General features: G+C 59.8%; 1 protein-coding gene across 1 annotated transcript; it reads left to right on the top strand.

Annotated features, from left to right (window-relative positions):
- The first annotated feature begins 564 nt into the window (after positions 1-564).
- Positions 565-13,599, top strand: PPP6R1 (protein phosphatase 6 regulatory subunit 1). The gene is made up of 22 exons (XM_065899629.1): positions 565-791; positions 2,575-2,761; positions 2,842-2,979; positions 3,071-3,136; positions 4,483-4,595; positions 4,682-4,795; positions 5,088-5,250; positions 5,345-5,497; positions 5,613-5,747; positions 6,042-6,106; positions 6,198-6,313; positions 6,396-6,481; positions 6,641-6,730; positions 6,808-6,905; positions 9,376-9,433; positions 9,525-9,697; positions 12,045-12,178; positions 12,264-12,444; positions 12,554-12,624; positions 12,782-12,863; positions 13,331-13,441; positions 13,524-13,599. Exons 1-22 carry the CDS (start codon positions 565-567, stop codon positions 13,597-13,599), a joined length of 2,637 nt encoding a protein of 878 aa, XP_065755701.1.
- The last annotated feature ends 228 nt before the right edge of the window (positions 13,600-13,827 follow it).

Consider the following 13,827-nt stretch of genomic DNA (forward strand, 5'->3'; position numbering starts at 1 on the left):
CCCTGTCCTGGTTCCTTTTGGCCCTGGGCAGCCGCTGTTCTGGGAGCTGCCACCCCCTCCCCTCAAACTTTTCCTCTTCCTGTCATGGCACTGGGTACGGGGGCTTGGGGGGGTGTGTGTGTGTAGTGTCCAGGCAGCGGCCACAGCCTGGAGACGTCGCAGACCTTCCTCCCTCTGCCCCTACCCCACACCCTGCACACAGCACAGAGCTTGCTGGGCTGGATGGCAACCGTGCTGGCTGTCATGGGGCATTTTAATTTGTTCGGCAATGCAGATTGAAGCAAGTCTGATGCCAGAGGTTCCAGGATGAGCACAGTTCCAGCCTAGATGTGCGGACAGTGGACACAGGCCCTGTGGGGGACAGGATCACGGCGGCTCCGTGCACAGCATCGGGGCTGTTTTCCACAGGGCCTGTGTGTGGTCGCACCCGGGGGTCTTCCCCAGGCCTGGGGGCTCGGCAGTACACAGGACAGTCGCCCATAGGGTGGTCCTCGTAGGCTGGGAGGTGGAGGGAAGCAGGCGGGGTCGGACCCCACGTGTGACAGCCCCTGCCCGCAGGGCGCCATGTTTTGGAAGTTTGACCTGCACACGAGCTCGCACCTCGACACGCTGCTGGAGCGGGAGGACCTGAGCCTGCCCGAGCTGCTGGACGAGGAGGACGTGCTGCAGGAGTGCAAGGTCATCAACCGAAAGCTGCTGGACTTTCTGCTGCAGCCGCCACACCTGCAGGCCATGGTGGCCTGGGTCACCCAGGAGCCGCCGGCCAGCGGCGAGGAGCGGCTGCGCTACAAGTGAGCCCCGCCCTGTCGGTCCCCCACGGTGGGACACCCCGACTTGCTGTGGACATCGTTGACTCCCGTTTTTGTTACGGGACTTCCCAGACGGAGGGATGGGCAGAATGAACCCGAGGACCCTTCCCCAGCTGTTAGGGGTGCTGTGTTTGGGCAGTGTGTTTCATTGGCCCACACCCCACCCCCACTTTATTTCCATGGTTTATTCAGTTGGATTTTTGTTCCCTTTTTGGAGTATGGGCAGCGTGAGGCCTGCCCCCTCACCCCCCACGTCCCCAGTGCCCAGCGTGACGCCAGGTGCTAAGGGTGTGCCTGTGCCCCCTCCCACATGCTCTTCTGCCCTTTCCTCCCACCATAGGGCCCTCGGGTGTGCCAGAGAGGGTGGGCGAAGAGGACAGGACCCTGTTGAGGGTCAGTAGGAATCGTCTCCATGACGGGAGGCTTCTGTCTGCCCTAGTCTCTGCTGCCTTTTTTTTTTTTTTTTTTTTTTTTGTGGTACGCGGGCCTCTCACTGTTGTGGCCTCTCCCGTTGCGGAGCGCAGGCTCCGGACGTGCAGTCTCAGCAGCCATGGCTCACAGGCCCAGCCGCTCCGCGGCATGTGGGATCCTCCCGGACCGGGGCACGAACCCGTGTTCCCTGCATCGGCAGGCGGACTCCCAACCACTGCGCCACCAGGGAAGCCCTGCCCTTCTTTTTTATTTATTTATTTATTTTTGGCTGTGTTGGGTCTTCGTTGCTGTGCGCGGGCTTTCTCTAGTTGCGGCAAGCGGGTGCAGATGCTACTCTTCGTTGCGAAGTGCGGGCTTTTCATTGCAGTGGCTTCTCTTGTCGCCACTGTAACTAAGCATGGGCTTCGTTACTCCGCGGCATGTGGGATCTTCCCAGACCAGGGCTCGAACCCGTGTCCCCTGCATTGGCAGGTGGATTCTTAACCACTGCACCACCAGAGAAGTCCCTTTGCTGCCCTTCTTGAGCCCTGCTCAGTCTGTCCTGGACAATCCTCTTGGTTCCCTGGTGTCGCCCTCTCCCTGGCCCCTCACACTATAGACACGCAGGTGGTCCTTACGAGCTCTGCATCTTCTGTCCCCGGAGGTCTTGAGCCACATGGGGAGTGGGTGACTGCTTCTCCTCACTTTGCCCTTTGTGAAGTGGGGGTCTGTAAGGTGCTGCCAGCTGCTTAGTGTGGGGTCTGGTGCACAGTGGGGACCTCTGGGGGGCCAGCAGAGTGTCCCCTGTGTCCCCCAGTGTTCATCTGTCACTTACCTTGCCCCCACGTGTGTCTTCTCCCTTCTTTGCTTTGTTCGCCCGGCCTCTGTACCCCCTTGAGTATGTCCAGTGGCCCCGTGGACTGGGCTTTTGCTCATAGTAGCAGGGAGCCTTCATTCTGACACCTGTGCCGAGCTGCCCCTGGGGTCCCTGACGTGCCTCAAGGAACCCGCTTCCCAGAGGTCTTATAGTTTATGGGGCAGAGCTGGAGAAGGTTGTGGTCCCCCAGGGCCCTGGGTGGCACACTGGGTGGGGCAATCCTCTCCCTGTCTGTACAAGGAGGTGAGGGGATAAGGTTGGATTTTAGAAGGGTCATCGGGGCTGGGCCTGGGTCAGACTGGAGGGTTGGGGGTAGAGGGACTAGAGGGACAGGTGTTGATAGGGGGTCAGGTCCAGGCTCAGGAGGCTGGATGCTACCTTGAGGGGTGGGGAGCATGAATGGGCCGTGACTGGGAGGCGGGGTGGTTTGGCCTCCGCCCCCACCGTGCCCTCCCCGGCCCTTTCTGGGTGTGTCAGGTACCCCAGCGTGGCCTGTGAGATCCTGACGTCGGACGTGCCCCAGATCAACGACGCACTGGGTGCGGACGAGTCCCTCCTGCACCGGCTTTACGGCTTCCTGCAGAGCAGTGGCAGACTCAACCCGCTGCTGGCCAGCTTCTTCAGCAAGGTCATGGGCGTCCTCATCAACCGCAAGACCGACCAGGTGCCTGGGGCCCCAAGGAGGGTGGGCGGGTGGGCGTGGGGCTGGGTCCTGCGCTGACGTGCCAGTCCCTGTGTCCCCAGCTCGTGTCCTTCCTGCGGAAGAAGGACGATTTTGTGGACCTGCTGCTGCAGCACATCGGCACCTCGGCCATCATGGACCTCCTGCTGCGCCTCCTCACCTGCGTGGAGCGGCCGCAGCTGAGGCAGGACGTGGTCAACGTGAGTGCTGAGGGGCCGCAGCAGGGCAGCTGGGCAGGGGCGGGCGGCAGGAGCGGGGTCAGTGAGCGGAGCGCTACCTTCTTGCCCCCAGTGGCTCAATGAGGAGAAGATTGTCCAGCGGCTCATTGAGCAGATCCACCCATCGAAGGACGACAATGTGAGTGCAGCCCACCCACCTGATGTTTCCAGCCTCCGCCCCACACCAACTTGTCCCTCCACTCCCTTCTTAAACGAGTTGATGAGAAAAGGAAGCATTTGGAACTGTGTGTATTTGAGCGGGGGGCTCCTGCTGAGAACAGAAAAGGGGTGTACACACATGGAACGTTTCTCAGGAACTTGGCCCATCATCCCTTGAGGGGTCAGGGCTCTGAAGGGGGTCCTTTGGCCCTGGCCCCTCGCTGCTGCCCTTCTCAGGGGCCCCTCTCCTCCTCCCCTCTGTTGCTGGCTCTGTGGCCTGGTGGCTTTTCCTGTCTCTTATGCCTGGATCAGCTCTGCCTGTCCTTCAAAGAAGCCACCCAGGAGCCCTGAGTCTGTCCACCCGGCCCACTGGCTTGTAGGCAGAGGTCCACAGGCGCAGGTAGTCAGCACCAGGCACTCAGCCAGTGCCTGGCCTGGGAGAGTGATGACTGTCCAGGCCTTTGTGGCAGAGGGACTAGGGGTATCTGCCATGAACCAGGTGGCAGGGCATCTGTGAGGGGCTCTGAAGTGCGGCCCTGGCCTGGTTGGTCTGCATGGGCTGGGGGTCTGTGTGGGTGGGCCCTGGAAGCACCTGTTGGGTTAGGCTCAGAGCTCTACTTATGGTTTTCTTTGTTTATCTTGCAACAACTTTATTACATACCACATAACTCACCCATTTAAAATATAGGATTCAGTGGCTTTTAGTATATTCACTGGGTTGTGCAGCCCTTGCCATGTTGACCTTAGAGTATTTTTCATCACTCCACAAAGGAAATCCTGTACCCATTAGCTGCCGCTCCCCATTTCCCTCATGGTTGCTTGGCCCCCACCAACCACCAGTTTGCTTTCTGTCTCTGGGTTTGCCTGTTCTGGATGTTTCGTATAAGTGGATTGCATGATGCAGGGTCTTCTGTGACTGGCCTCTTTGCCTTAGTGCCAAGTTGTCTGTGTTCATCCATGTTGTAGTGTGTGTCAGCGCTTCATCCTTTTCTAAGGCCAAAGAACGTTTCAGTTTGTGGATAGACCACAGTTGCTTATCTGTTCACCAGGTAGTGGACGCCCGAGTTGTTCTCCTCTGTAGCTGCTGTGCATAGTGTGGTGTCTGTGTGGGGTGTCTCCTTTTCCAGGAAGTCGTCTTTGGTTTCCCTTTCTCTGTGTCGTCTCTGCCTTCCCAGTGTTTGGTGCTTTTGTTCTCTCCCTCGGCACTTGTGTCCCGGGGTCTGTGTGACCCTCTGTCCTCAGGGGCGGGTGCCCAGTCTTCAGCTTGTGGGGCTTCCTGACACCAGGGCGGGGCCGGGCTGTCAGCTCTGTCTGCCCCTCCCCCAGCAACATTCCAACGCATCCCAGTCCCTGTGCGACATCATCCGCCTGAGCCGGGAGCAGATGATCCAAGTGCAGGACAGCCCGGAGCCCGACCAGCTGTTGGCCACCCTGGAGAAGTGGGTTTGCAGGTGGTGCCCAGTCCAGAGGGAAGGGGGAGCCGTCTGGGGGCCCTCCTCCCTGACGCTTGCCACCCCCGCCCCAGGCAGGAGACGATCGAGCAGCTTCTGAGCAACATGTTGGAGGGGGAGCAGAGCCAGTCCGTCATCGTGAGTGGAATCCAGGTGCTCCTGACGCTGCTGGAGCCCAGGAGGCCCAGGTGAGAGGCTGGCCTCCCTCCCCAGGTGACCCCTCAGAGCCCCACCCTCCAGTTCCAGGGTGGGGGTCACTAGGGTTCCGGAGGGGAGTCCTCTTGTTCCCTTCTAGCAGACGAGGAAACAGGGTGAGTAGACCACCTGTAGCTTCGAGCTGGTCACTGCCCCCAGGATCCCGGGCTCCCAAGGGCAGCAGCTTCTCACTCCCTCCCAGGTGTGGCCCACACGTGCAGACGTGTGCACACACATGCATGTGCACAGGCTGTCTGGGCGGTTCACTCTGCTGTCCCTCTGCAGGTCTGAGTCTGTGACTGTGAACAACTTCTTCAGCAGCGTGGATGGGCAGCTGGAGCTTCTGGCCCAGGCAACCCTGGACAACGCCGTGTCCAGCGTGGGGACCCTGCATGCCCTGCGCCCACGGCTCAGCCGCTTCCACCAACTCCTGCTAGAGCCGCCTGAGGTAGGTAGGGTGTGTGGGGGAGGCGGTGGCAACAAGGGCGCCCCGCCGTCAGGGCGGTGCTGGGGCAGGAATTGAGCTTCTCCTGTGCCTGCAGCTGGAGCCGCTGCGCACGACATGGGGCAGCCTGGCCCCACCGCTGGGCAACACACGGTTGCACGTGGTCAAGCTGCTGGCCAGCGCCCTGAGCGCCAGCGATGCGGCCCTGACCCAGGAGCTCCTGGCGCTGGACGTGCCCAACACCCTTCTGGTACAGGGGACAAAGGGCAGGAGGCAGAGGGGGCACTGTGCAGAGGGATGGTTGGGTGGGGAGGACGGGGACTGGGTGGGGGCCGCTCGAGCCAGCCTGTGCCCCTCACCCCCAGGACCTCTTCTTCCACTATGTGTTCAACAATTTCTTGCACGCCCAAGTGGAGGTGTGTGTGAGCACGATGCTGAGCTCTGGGCCTCCTTCCAACAGCAGCTCTGACACACCAGCCCAGAACCCTGTCGTGAAACACGTGAGTGGGGCTCCCAGGTTCCCCCTAGCCCGGGGCCTAGGGAGGAGCTGACCAGTGGGGCGCTGGGGGTGTGGACAAGCAGGAGTTGGAGGCAGGTGGAGTGGCTCTGGGGTTTGCTGGGTGGGCTGAGCGGGCGTCACACAGGCAGGGGGCGTTTCTGGGTGAGCAGAGGAGGAGCGTGCGTGTGCACGCTCACACGCTCCTCGTAGGCAGACCAGGGGCTTGGAAGTGGGCTGGGGTGGCAGGGCCCAGCCGTGGTCCCGCCCCACGCCAGCCCCTCGCTGCTCCCCCCAGCTGCTGCAGCAGTGCCGCCTGGTGGAGCGCATCCTGACCTCCTGGGAGGAGAACGACCGTGTGCAGTGAGCGAGCGAGCGTCGGGGCCTTCCCTGGGGAGGGCAGGGCTGGGCGGGAGGGGCGGGTCTGTGTCCAGCCGCGGCCCCTCTCGCCCAGGTCCGCAGGGGGCCCTCGGAAAGGCTACATGGGCCACTTGACAAGGGTGGCCAACGCCCTGGCGCAGAACTCGGAGAAGGGGCCCAACGCCGAGCAGCTGGGGCAGCTGCTGAAGGGTGAGGGCTGGGGCTGGCCCGGGGGCGGGAGGAGGCTGGGCGCCTGGGGCCTTGTGTCCTCACACCCTGCTTCCCCCAGCAGAGCTGCCAGAGGACCAGCGGGAGCGGTGGGAGGTGTTCGTGTCGGGACCCCTGGCGGAGACCAACAAGAAGAACACCGTGGACCTGGTGAGGCCCCTGCACCCAGGCGCGCCCACGTCAGCCCTCGCCGGTGCTCCTCCTTCTGGTCCAGCCCGGACGCCCCTCCCCACAGTCCCAGCTCGCGCGCGTCCTCTCTGGGGGCTCCGCAGGCCCTGACCCCTGCCCCGCCCCACCCCCGCTGCCCAGGTGAACACCCACCACCTGCACTCCTCCAGCGACGACGAGGACGACAGGCTCAAGGAGTTCAACTTCCCAGAGGAGGCAGTGCTGCAGCAGGTGGGGGCGGTGGGGGGGGGCGGGGCGGGGAGGCTGTTCTGGACGCCCGGCCCTGACTGCCCCCTGCACCCTGGCAGGCCTTCATGGACTTCCAGATGCAGCGCATGACCTCAGCCTTCATCGACCACTTTGGCTTCAATGACGAGGAGTTCGGGGAGCAGGAGGAGAGCGTAAAGTGAGTGTGGCCCATGCAAGGCTGGGGCAGGCGGGGCCCGCCGGCCGCGTGACACGAGGGACGTGAGGTGGCGAGTCTGCACGCGCTGCCGCAGCGTGCTCCTTCTGCCGTCCTCCCTGCGTCCTCCTCGTGTCCCCACTGCCCGCCTACCCACACGTGGGGCTCAGCCTGGAGCGCAGCCGGCCTCGGGCCCTCTCCCCGCCTCTTGAGGACCAGGCAGGAGGCGTGGGCGTCCTGGGACACGGGGGCTGGCTGTGCAGAGCTGGGCCGCGGAGCTTGTGGGACAGACACTCGCAGACTCAGAGCTGGCCTACCTCCCTACGTGGAGGCCTCAGAGCCTCGTGAGAGATGGTTTTCAATGACCAGGTCTGATTATTTGTGTTTGTCCTGTAACACTGACAGCAGTCGCTTCTGGCCTTGCGCTCGTGAACTACGTTCTTTATTGTCCAAGTTTCTTGCTGACAGAGAAAAAATTAAAAGTTTTAGTGTTTTGTCAATTTCACGAGCAGCCTTACGACAGCAATGGGTAGATAGTGAAGGGAAGGTCAGGCAGCGAGAGTCTGAAGGGGAGACTGTGTCAGGGTGGGAGCGGAGCCACCGCCTGTGGACTCACACTGGACCCTGGGGGCCATGCAGGCTCCTGGGGGACGTGCTCCGTGACCGGCGCAGCCAGTGCTGTCAGAGTAGAAGATGAGGCCATGACACCCAAGAAAAAGTGGAACAGTCACCGAAGGGCATGCCGTGGGGGTGTTCCTGAGTTGGGTAGTGACAGAAAGGCCCGGCTGGCCCCTTAGGGGCTGCATGTGGGGGCCGGGGCCCTGGCCTGGTCTGTTTCATTACAGGCAGCATGCCGGGCCCTCTCAGGTGTTGCCTAGTTATGTGCCATGACGACCCTCTGCCCAGGGCTCAGGAGCCCATCTGCAGCTGGGAGACGCAGTGCTGTCACTCACCCCAGGGCACTCACCAGTTACTGTGGGAGGGTCAGCTCTGGTCTCTCGGGCCCACAGCGAGACAGAGACCCTGTAGGACTCAGAAGTGAGGTTCGTGTCTGCTGCTGCTCTGTCCCGCACAGCGCCCAGTGCTGGGAGGCCCCCTGGAGAGGAAGAACACTGGCCAAGGAAGACACCACCCCTCCTGGCGGGGGTGGTGACACTCGGTGAATGGCCTCAGCTTAGCCGGCTGCCCTTTTGGGATGAAATTGTGTTGCTTCTTCCGTCAAGATAAATCCCAGTGAGGTTAAAAGCTTTAAACGTAAGAGAAAAGTAAAGCCGTGAAGCATTCTGGAACAGAAAATGGATGAGTATCTTTCATCTCAGGGCTGAATGAGCTGTTCGCAGGGCTCTGGTTGCTGGGCCTGCCAGCTGTGCGTGCGGGCTGCTCCCTCTCTGTGAAGGAGATGAGAATACCTGCCCTGGTGGTGGTTGTGAGTCCATCTGTCACGTGCTTGGACCATGGCTGGTGCCAAGTCAGCACTCAGAGATTGTTGTTAATGTACTTCCTGAATCAGAGAGACAGATAACAACCTGGGGAGGATCCCTACCACATGGCGTGGAGCCCTGACCTTGGCATAGATGCTAAGTGCTCTTTCCACAGAACAGGAGAAGGATGGATTGGTGCCCCAGGAAAAAAAGGGGGTGCAGGATGCAAACAAAACCAGTAGGAGGCTGCTGAAAAATTGCAGTCTGCGGGTAGGGGTATAAACTGACAGATCTCTTTCCACAGTTTGTGTCAGTATTTAAAATGCATGGATTTAATTCCTTAACCCAGGAATTGCACTTCTGTGAGGCCTTCTGAAAGAGAAAGAATTGAGCAGACATGGATGTGGGTGGATGTGGACACTGAAAGGCTGGAAGTTGGAGATGATGAGCACCGCACTCTCCGTGATCCCTAGGATCACTCGCCCCCATCTGGGTCCTGCCTCGGGCTGGCAGTGGGGCCCACACAGAAGCGTTTTTGTTTCAGCTCCAAGGCTGATTCTTTTGGCCCAGACTGACCCTCTTTGGGCTGGGGCGATGCTTTGTGTGGGGCGGCCCGTGTGAGGCTGCATCCAGTAAAGTCACTGTGAACAGTGAGCTGTCTCCTGTGGGAAGTGTGTACATAGAAAATGAATAATCTCACCCAGCATATGAACTCAAACCCTAAAAACAACCTCTCCAGCTAGGTTCTGTGTCCTTTATTTTACGGTAGAGGAAACAAGGTTCAGGAGTCTTAGGTGGGGCCTGCCCCCGTCTCCTTGTGGGACCTCACTCGGCTGGGGGTGTGCAGCTTGGGCGACTCACTTAACTCTGCTCTGCAGACATGTGCGCTGATGGAGGGTGCTGCCAGAGTTGATATGGGGTTACAGATCAGCTTTAGCGAGGAGGTGTGTTCGCTGGTACAGGGCCCGAGGAGAGCGAGGGTCGTCCAGCAAGGGGATGAGAGGGGGAAGTGGCCTGAGCCTCCCCTCAGTGCCCCTGTGCTTCTCCCGCAGTGCGCCTTTCGACAAGACGGCCAACATCACCTTCTCCCTCAATGCCGACGACGACAACGTGAGTGCTGCCCTGACCCCTGCTGGTGGGGGCGGGCTGCAGACAGTCAGCTCACCTCACCACCACCGCCCCCCCTCCACCGCCCCCACAGCCCAACGCCAACCTGCTTGAGATATGCTACAAGGACCGGATCCAGCAGTTCGATGATGAGGAGGAGGACGAGGAAGAGGGCCAGGGTTCGGGGGGGTCTGATGGAGAGGATGGTGCCTGGCAGGGCGGCCAGCTGGCCAGGGGGGCCCGCCTGGGCCAGCCCCCGGGTGTGCGGTGAGTACCCTCCTGCAGGCTCCCCAACACAGCAGGGCCACAGGGCCCATGTAAAATGGTTTTCATCAGCTGGAGTGAGTGAGAAAAATAAGGAGAAGGTAGTGTGTCTATTATTTGGGGCGCTTTCAATTGTGAGTGATAAAAACCCAATTCAGATAAGTTCAGTTACAAAAGGAGTAGGATAACCGCTTGTGCAAGGCTGGAACGGTAGGTGGGTCCTTCAGGTACAGCTTGGTCCAGGTGCGAATGGAATCATTATCTGCCCCCACCCCCACTCTCCTCTCCCCTGCGGTAGCTGTCGGGCAGGTATTCTTCCCAAAAGGGCAGTAAGTGTACTGTCAGCTCCTTTCCCAAATTCCAGTGAAAGGAGACACGATGATTGTCCCTCACAGTCCCAGCATGCGGGTCAGTAAGCTGTGACCTGCTGTTTGTACAAGAAGTACATTATTTTTTCTCTTACTGGCTGGCCCCAGAATCACTGACTAAATGCATTTGGGTGGCATAGACTTGCCAATGCGAATACCAACTCAGGGCCTGCACCTTGACCCCTGTGGCTTCTGATTTGAGGGTTAGAGTGTTTTAACTTTTTAAATTGACGGGTGACTAGCATACAGACAAGTAGACGAATCTTAAGTGTCCGGACACGTGGACATCCCTTTGCCAGCACCCAGAGGAGGGGGCAGAACCATCCTTGTACCCCCGTGCCTTCTGCTGGCCGCCTTCCGAGGGTGATGCTCTCCTGACTTCTTGCCCTATAGATTTTGCCTCTTCCTACATGTGAGGCCTATCCCTCGGGTGGGTGTGGTTGTGTGTCACTTGCCATCCGCTGGTGTGTCATTGTGTGACTGCCAAGTTGATTTGCACTTACGGGTGTCATTGCCAAATCCAAGGTTGTGATGCATCCCTGTGTTTTCAATGTCAGCTTTTAACGTTTAGGTTTTTGATCCAGCTTGAGCTAGTTTTTTAGATGTGGTGTGAACTGGGAGGGTCCAGCCTCATTCTTCTGTGTGTGGGAATGCCAGTGTCGCAGCATCACGTGTTGAAGAGACTCCCCTCTCACTGGATGGTCTTGACACCTTTGTCAAAAATCTTTCTACTGTACGTGCAAGGGTTTATTTCTGGCCTCTGTCTTCTGGTTCATTACTGTTTCATCGTAGTGAGTTCTGAAATTGGAAATGTGAGCATCCAGTTTGTTCTTCTGTTTTAAGTTGTGTTGATCATTCCAGGTTCCTTGAGATTCCAGGTGAATTTTAGGATCAGTTTGTCAGTTTCAACAAAGAAGCCAGCTGGGACTCTGAGAGGGATTGCCTGAATCTATAGGGCAGTTCAGGGAGTGTTGCTGTTTTAACAATATTTTGTCTCCCAGTCCATGAACATGGGATGTCTTTACATTTATTTAGGTGTTCATTACTTTTCACAGTGTTTTGTAGTTTTCAGAGTATAAGTTTTATGCTGCTTTTGTTAAATTTATTTCTAAGCGTTTTATTCTTTTTGATACAATCCTGAGTGGGATTGTTTTCTCAAAGTCATTTTGAAGTTGTCACAAGTGTGTAAAAATAAAAGTCTCTCGCACATTGATCTTGTACCCTGCATTCTTGCAGAACTTGCTTGTTCTAGCAGTTGTAGAGGACTCCTTAGGTTTCTGGATGCAAAATCACCCTTTCTGCAGTTAAAGATAGTTTTGCTCCTTCCTTTACCAAGTGGGAAGAGCAGGCCCCCACATCACTTCCCTGATCTGGGGGGACATCGGGTCTCCCTGTTCAGTGTGACATGGGTTGTGGGTTCTGGAGATGCCCTCCGAGGTTTCCAGGTTCAGGAAGCTCCCTCTACCCTGTCTGTCTACCCAAGCGTCTGGCTTGTTTTCACTGTGCGGACAAGCCCCTTCTGGTCACGGCAGTCAGTGACCGTGGAGCAGCATCCACGTTTGCTTAGCGGTTCCCCATTGGACAAGGTGTCTGCGTGTTAGTCAACACTCAGCCGTTACGTTTGGAGCAGCTGCGCTGCTGGACTTTGCCCTCCTCCGAGGCTATAATGGATGGAGGAAGAGTGCGGAGTCAGCCTTCCCTGCCAGGGCTGTGCAGGGGGTGGGAGGTGTCCCCGTTCCTGCTGAGGGCTGGGCGGGGCTTTTCCGCCCCTGTGCTGCTGGCCACGCTCTTTCCAGAGGGCACTCAAGTTCCCACCTGCCTTCCCACCACCATGGGACATGGGCTCTTTCTCTGGGCCTCTTCCCCGCTGCCCCCTCCTCTCCATCCCTTTGATTCCTTCCCATCGTTTGCCTGGGGCTGGCCTTGGTGGGGTCAGAAGGGTGCCCAGCACAGTGGCTGACTGACAGGTGTCCCTGGGGCAGGAGCGGAGGCAGCACAGACAGTGAGGACGACGAGGACGACGAGGACGATGAGGACGACGAGGATGGTGACCGGCGGGTGGCCCGTGGCAGGGCTGGGCCCACCTGTCATCCCAGCCCCGGCCCCCAGCCTCCGGGTGGGTGCATGCGCGGGGCTGCCGTGGTCAGGTGCATCCGGCTGTCTGCCTCTGTGCTCACCCCTGCTCTGCTCTCCCTCTCCAGGCCCCAGCTGGACAGCTACCTTTGACCCAGTGCCTGTGGATGCTCCTACTGGCCCCCAAGCCTGCAGGGAGAAGGAACCGCACTCTGGGCCCCCTGCCCCACAGGAGCCCCGCAGCGGGCCCCTGGACCTCCCTACCCCGAGCCCAGCTGGCCCTGCAGCCCCCAGCACCCTGCAGCTCAGGTGAGGCCTAGTGGTGGGTGCCCAGGGCCCGGTTGCCTTAAGCTCCAGCGCCGACCCCAGCTGCAGGGAGGCGGGGGCTGCACCTTAGGCTCCTTCTCTTGCCTCCTAGGTCTCAGGATCCCATCCCTTCCTCAGCACCTCAGGAAGCCACAGATGGCAGCAAAGTAGCGGAGCCCTCGGGTGAGCTGCTCTCTACCCACTCCCCATCCTGCCCACCTCACCCTCAGCCCTCCCATACACAGCTGTCCCCTGGCCTTGTCCACACCTGGTCCTGAGGAGCGAGGCTGGTGTTAAGTTCGCCGAGTCTCACATCTCTGGGCCACTCTACTCCGCACAGCCCCCTGCCAGGCCTTGGTCAGTGTTGGGGACCTCCAGGCCACCCTCAGAGGGACGCACTCTGCCCCCAGCTCCTTGGACAGGTAACTGGCTAGGGAGCAGCCACTAGGGGGCCAAAAAGGGGAGAATCTGGGGAGGCGGGTAGAGCCTGGTCCCTGGGCTGTCCCTGCCCTGGAGCTGAACCACGTGGCCCTTTCAGGACCCTCCTCCCCGCAGGTGTGGGCCACTGCCTCAGAGCTTCAGGAAGCTGAAGGTCTAGGGCTGTGCCTGTGCCCACACATGGCCACAAGAGAGGATTCTGGATCCCAGGGTCCCGCACTCAGCCCTGGGGTGGGAAGGCCCAGTAGGATCAGAAGGGGGCTGGAGTGTGCAGAGCTCGTGTCCCGCTAACCTTGAGCTGCTGCTGCCGGTGGGCGGCTCCCAGGGGTCTTCGGATGTGAGGGATGCCCCTGAGCCGTGCACTCCTTCCCTGCTTACACAAGCAGGGGGCTGAGGGATGAGAGTGCCCAGGAGGGTGTCAGTGACAGTAACCCCACGGGTCCCCCCACAGTGCAACCAGAGACCCTGCTACCTCTGTCCCGGCCCCCAGGGCCCACCAGCACCCCCAGACCACAGAGGGGGTGAAGAGCCCAGAGTCCTTGGGGCTCCCCCGAAGCCAGAGGTAAGCATGGTGCAGCCTCACAGGGCAGCTGGTGTTACATAGGGGGCACTGACCTCCCCACGTTGTCCCTCTCCCCCAACAGTGCCCTGGCCCTCGAGCCACTTCCGATGCCCAATGGCTCTGCCCCAGGAGGGCCGGCGTCCCCGGGCTCCCAGTGAGTGGTAGGGCTGGGGGCAGAGGGTGGGCTGGGGCAGGGCAGGCAGGAACTTCACGGGGTGGCCACAGGGTGGCAGGCTCCTCACGTGGGTCTTCCTCTCGGTTCCCAGGTAACTGCCTGGTCCCAGTGGTGGCAGCCAAATCCTCCGTACTCCACGTGGACCCTGTCCGGGTGGGGGCAGGGCAGGTTTCGCAGTGGCCCTGTTGCCCCATCACCCCATCCTTACCCT

The sequence above is a fragment of the Phocoena phocoena genome, chromosome 20 (genome assembly GCF_963924675.1).
Source record: "Phocoena phocoena chromosome 20, mPhoPho1.1, whole genome shotgun sequence".
In the NCBI taxonomy this organism is placed as follows: Eukaryota; Metazoa; Chordata; class Mammalia; order Artiodactyla; family Phocoenidae; genus Phocoena; species Phocoena phocoena.

What these genes read in the sequence shown, in the direction of transcription:
- PPP6R1 (XM_065899629.1), top strand. Translation starts at nt 565, where the DNA reads ATGTTTTGGAAGTTTGACCTGCACACGAGCTCGCACCTCGACACGCTG. An exon ending in GAGGAGCGGCTGCGCTACAA is followed by an intron (nt 792 to 2,574) that starts GTGAGCCCCGCC and finishes TGGGTGTGTCAG; the next exon opens with GTACCCCAGCGTGGCCTGTG. An exon ending in GAGCAGGAGGAGAGCGTAAA is followed by an intron (nt 6,906 to 9,375) that starts GTGAGTGTGGCC and finishes CTTCTCCCGCAG; the next exon opens with TGCGCCTTTCGACAAGACGG.